At 45.7% G+C, this 5,664-nt stretch overlaps 1 protein-coding gene across 1 annotated transcript in view; it reads right to left on the reverse strand.

Moving 5' to 3' along the window:
• Positions 1–3,298: 3,298 nt before the first annotated feature.
• The window catches only part of SLCO3A1 (solute carrier organic anion transporter family member 3A1), a 146,968-nt gene continuing 144,602 nt past the window's right edge, over positions 3,299–5,664 (reverse strand). Inside the window, exon 10 of the mRNA XM_087704343.1 lies at positions 3,299–4,537. Coding sequence (XP_087560469.1) covers positions 4,158–4,537 — 380 coding nt within the window. The 3' untranslated portion in view covers positions 3,299–4,157. The remainder of the gene's footprint in view (positions 4,538–5,664) is intronic.

The raw sequence follows: 5,664 nt of genomic DNA on the forward strand, positions 1-5,664 counted from the left end.
CCATAGGATATCATTCTACCTATAACTACATCCTGTAGTATAAAATATGACTCTACATAATTCCGGGAGCTGCATAAAAGTTTGTGTCCAAACATATCTGCAAACCTAACCTTGGGAGTCTCGTGTAATAGATCAAACGGTTCTTCTTCACGTTTCTGATTTTAAAATGCCTGTTAACAAGAAAAGAAAAGAGCTGGGCTTTGGAGACAGATGCTTTTCTGGATCAGAGTAAGAAGAACACATGCCTTACAGAATTTAAATCTTGGCTCGAGGTCCCTAGGGAGCCAAACAGATCTGCACAGTGGAGTTTGGACATCTTTGCTTGGAACTGTAGGTTCAACTTTATGGAAACCCTGTTGTGTGATAGCAGAAAGAGGGGGTTTGTGTGAAATAACATAATAAATAACACTTAGAAACCTCTTTGGAAGTACAGAGCTATTCTTGAGATCCTACACTTAGTTACTGGGAATTCAGGCCACTGTTTTCAGCACCATGGTGAAATCAGAAGTGGAAATCAGCTTCCAAGCCATGAAAATGTGGATGGATATTGGGTTGAGTTTGCTGCAGTGGTGGGATTCAAATAATTTAACAACCGGTTCTCTGCCCTAATGAACAGCTGGGTAGGAGGGGCTCAGTGGTCATGTGACCGGGTGGTAGTGGCCAACTCAACGTCACTCAGGTCGAATGGGCACTTCGCCTTAGCTATTACAATGTAATAATGATTAACCGGAGAGGCAGTTTCTGTAAGCAGGGCAATAAAAATTAGGCTAGAAACAACACCAGAATGTTTCCTTCCTGTCTTCATTATAGGATTAGCCATGTAAAGTGGAGAAAAGATAAAATGAGATTTCTTCCAACAACCAGTTCTCCGAATTGCTTAAAAAGTTAACAACTGGTTCTCCTGAATAGGTGCGAACTGGCTGAATCCCACCACTGGTTTGGTGATGGCAAGCAGATGGCATCATGTTTTTTTCCCCCTAAGCTGGGACTGGCTTAGAAACAAGCCAAGGATTCTGGTTTGGCTATGATGGTAAACAAATCTCAGCTGGAGCCATCTGTAGTTCTTCATTGTCATCTGTCAACATTAGCCAAGACAGAATAAGGTTGAAGAACTGTCTGGACACAGTCACTGTGGACACTTCCATTCAAAGATCACGGTTGAAACTGAAATACATTTTGCTCCCACCACCCCATTCAGCGAAGATTCACAACCCCAACTCAGCATCCGAAAATCAATTTCAAAAGGGCAAACATCTGTAAATTCTTCCCTCGCTTCGTGGTGTTTCTTTTTCAGCACAAACAAAATAAATTAATTTCAACATCCAAGAAGAGAAAATATTAAATCAAGAGCAATAGAAGTGGGGGGAAGGCACAAAACTGATTTGGGTCCTTCGAGATATATGCCTCTCCCAGCGGAATATATTATAAATATACTGCATAATATACTATAAATCTCTGAATCCTCCTATATATGTGTTGAACACGCCTTTGCTGTCAATCAAAGTGGGGAGAAGTAGAAAATATTCAGAATCTGGTCCCCAAAGTGCTTTTTCAAGAGGCAACTGGACTCTCTTGTTTTTCTTGGAAGCTTCAGAATCTGGGGAAGGGAATGAGGGGGCCAGAAGTGGGTTTCTGCCGGTTCGGCCCAGATTGGGTGAACCGGTAGTGGTGGCGGTGAGAGGCTCCGCCCACCAGCCTGGACGAGGAAACCGGTAGTAAAATAAATTGAAACCGACCACTGGAGGGGATACATTAAAGATCTGGTCCCAGCAGGGAAAAGGTTAGCCCAGAATAGGGATCTACCACTCACGATCATGGCTAAATACAGATATGTGGGCGAAGAAGTATATTCTATAGAAAACGCCACCGGTCCTTTGCATGCAATGTGGATTTTTAAAAAGATGTGCAGCCCATCTGGGAGGCATGCCACAATAAATAGGACATATAAAAAGTTTGCCATTTCTTCGTTGGAAAGCATGCTCCCTGCACCCCGTCTTGAGGGAGCCAGCAGGCTGTTGTTCTTTCCCCCAGAATGCCTTCTCTGTTCTGCAGACCCCCCCCCCCAGGGCATTCTGGGTGATTATGACAGCAAGGGACAGTCAACCATCTCAGGAAATTCTCTCTCCTTTTAGCCAAAGGCAAAGGTTCCCCTTGGACATATGTGCTAGTCATTACTGACTCTAGGGGGCAGTGCTCACCTCCGTTTCAAAGCTGAAGAGCCAGCACTGTCCGAAGACATCTCCGTGGTCATGTGGCTGGCATGACTCTATGCCGAAGGCACACGGAACACTGTTCCCTTCCCACCAAAGGTGGTCCCTATTTTTCTACTTGCATTTTTACATGCTTTCGAACTGCTAGGTTGGCAGAAGCTGGGACAAGTAACGGGAGCTCACTCTGTTATGTGGCGCTAGGGATTCAAACCGCCGAACTGCCAACCTTTCTAATCGACAAATTCAGCCTCTTAGCCACTGAAGGAAAGTGCTATATAAAAGTTTTAAGAGACAATCTGTGCACTTAGGGACTTTAGTGAGTGGCGTGTGAAAAGCAAAGATTTCATTCCAAACTTTCCGGATTTTCTGTTTTGCCACTTACAAACAGGGTCTCCTGTCTTAGCAGAGGGTTGGACTAGAAGACCTCCAAGGTCCCTTCCAACTTTGTTATTCTGTTGATGGAATCTAGATTTTCCTCCAGTGCTACAAAGCATACCCTACAATTCTTTCCTGTGATAAATTGGGCTACTTTCTCTCCGTCTGATTCTTGTAAAGCAAACTTATTCTCCCCGCGCCCCCCCCAAAGGCACATATATTTATCAACTTATTCATTTTTTTTCCCTAAGGTCAAAAACACCCCGAAGCTTCCATTGGAGGAAAGTCTAAAGTTTTGCAACCATTTCTTAACTGGGGGAAACTGAGCAGCTTAGGGAATAAAGTGGATAGTTTCTCTTCCTCTCTGTGGTAGCAATATTCTGATTCAAATGGAAACCCTGCTGAAATCTTTCCTTTGTCCAGTGCCGACACAAAACTAGAAAAATGTACAGATGTTCAAAAGGCAGTGATGGCTCAACCAGAACTCCTCTGCCCCATTTTCAATGGCAACATTGGCCATGATGACCCACGTGCCACTTCAACCCTGCTAAAAGTTGAAAAAGTTACAGACTCTTCAGCAAGAGTCATCCTGGCCTCTGTCCTTCACAACTGCACACATACACACAAACACACACGCACAATGCCCCAACTCCCATACCAAAATGGAACTAGACCCCCCCACACACTCCCAAATAGTTTAAGAAAAGCAATGCTGGTGTCTTAAGAACTGTAATGTTGCGGTTGCGCCGAATGTGTTGGGTACAAGTCACGATGGCATCCGAACAGGGATGTGCACAAAGGATGCAGCCTATCTAACTCTTAATTTAGCATCTAAACTCCTATTCGGGGTGTAGCTCTTATTCGGCAACTTGACGTCATCATGGCTTGTACCGGACACGTCTATTGGTTTGCCCATTTCAAGAGCTGTTGAGGTTGGTCTTATGGACTTGCAGCTGGAGACCATAAAGGTGAAGCCGTTCTAGCAGGGCTTCCGGTGGTATAAGAGAGCAAGAGATGGAGAGCGTGAAAAGGAACTGCATAGCACCCTTGTGGTCGTCTTTTAAGCTTGTATTGCAAAGATTACTCCAACGATGCTTCAGTTTCGCATAGCACTTATTTTTGGAAACAGCTGTGGCTTGCTTCTGCTCTTCCCCCACCCCCCTGGCTGGGAATTGTCCTTCATGGAATTTGTCTTTCCACCCAAGGACAAGACATCTGCTCTGTTCTCCAATGAAAGACCAGGTCCGCAAAACGCTGGCAGCTTTGCCCATCTGTTACGTCTCCAGTCAAGGCATTTGATGCACTTATGGTCCACTTGGTATCCCCATTTCTCATTCCAGATTGGTCTTTACACTTTCTCCCCTTGCCTTGGTTCATCTGCTTTGGAGCCAAGGACGAATTGTCTTCTTCCTCCGGAGAAGCTCCTGGAACGTCATGATAAGATATTGAGAGAGCGGTGGACTCGGTTTTGCGTAGACTTCCCGAAACATCTTCGTATGGATATATTACACGTTTCATAAAAGATCTTCCTTCCAAAAGGACCTTTGGGTTAACCAACCACCTTTCCAACCACTATAAAACAGACTCCATGTTTTCACACCACTCGTGGTCTTCAAGGTTGTAGATAAATTTTGTCCTGTGAGGGGGATTCGGGCCAAGGGGGTCTCGTCCAAGGTTGTCCAGGGTTACCGTTGAGGCAAAGAACTCAGTGGTGCTGAGCCCGCCTTCATGGTTCTTGATGTATTTCTTATAGTTTTTCCTCAGGCACTGCCAGGTTGTGGTGTAAAGGAGGAACGCAAGTGACTTCAGGGTAATAGCGATGCTCACATACAGGTACCTATAGACAACGTTGTCATAGAGGGCACATGCTCCTTGTTCGCCACAGAAGGTGCTCCAGAAAAGGCAGGTGGAATCAATTCCTGCTCCAAAGATTAGGGGAGGTGGGATGAAGCCTGTGAAGACAGAAGGAGATTTTTTTTATATATCGGTAATATTCTCTGAGACATCTAGACCAGTGATGGCTAAACTTTTGGTCATCGTGCGCCAAAAGCATGCGTGCGCCAATGCACCAGCGCACCAGTACTCGTAATGCAATGTGTGCACACAGACCCTGCCCCACCATGCATGTGTGCATGACTCCCCATACGTGCCCAACCCTGTATGTGTATGCATGACCCCCCCCCCCGTTCCTTCATCTTCACGCATGCACCCCCCACCCATTTTTGCTTCCAAGTTGGTACAGGAGGCTTTCCATGCCCAAACCTGGGGTTCAGGGGCGCCGTGCGAACCCACAAAATACAATGCAAGCACCCCATACACACATCCACCCTGCCCACCCGTGCATGTGAACGAGCATCCCCCTGCATGCATCCCCCCCCATGCATCCGCGGCAGAGACCCGAAGACCAGCTGGCCAGCAGGAGGCGCACATGCATGTGGGTGGAGCTGGGCTGGACACGGGTCTGCATGCCACCTGTGGCATGCTTGGCACAGGTTCGCCATCATGGATCTAGACTCTCTACAAACATAAGAGGAACATCTGCTGGATCAAAGATCTCTGCGGTCCACCGTTCTGTTGTCCTAGAAGCCAAAGAGATGGCTTCCAGAAGTCCACAAGGAGGACTTCAATGCAGAAACATCTCACTCTTATTCTCCAGCAAGTGATGTTAAGAGGGAGGCCACCCCTGAAAACTAAGAGCAGTGATGCTGTTCTGGAAATATTGATGATATACTCCTGTTGAAATCAAGTTCCTATAGATCTGACCAGGGAAAGGTATAGATAGTTATAGACTTAGTATCTGAATCTGTACAATGTGAAATTTGGCTAGTGGTTAAGTTTGGTTAGTTTTCTATAGTGTAATGTATTGTGAGAATGTAATATGTTGATTAGTTTATAGTTCAGCCTATTGTGCAAATCCAGAAAATTCAGAATAGGTTCAGAGAATTCAGGTGCATGAGCTGACATCATATTCATACAGGATTGATTTCTAAAGGACTTGCCCCATGGGGAAGGACCAACCTCTGCAGAAACGACCCACTTGTGATAGGACCCTCAGGGGAAGAAGGCTGCTTATGTCTCC

This window comes from Thamnophis sirtalis, unplaced genomic scaffold (assembly GCF_051295495.1).
Source record: "Thamnophis sirtalis isolate CommonGarterSnake01/CBP01778 unplaced genomic scaffold, rThaSir2_p1.2 scaffold_2, whole genome shotgun sequence".
Taxonomy (NCBI): domain Eukaryota; kingdom Metazoa; phylum Chordata; class Lepidosauria; order Squamata; family Natricidae; genus Thamnophis; species Thamnophis sirtalis.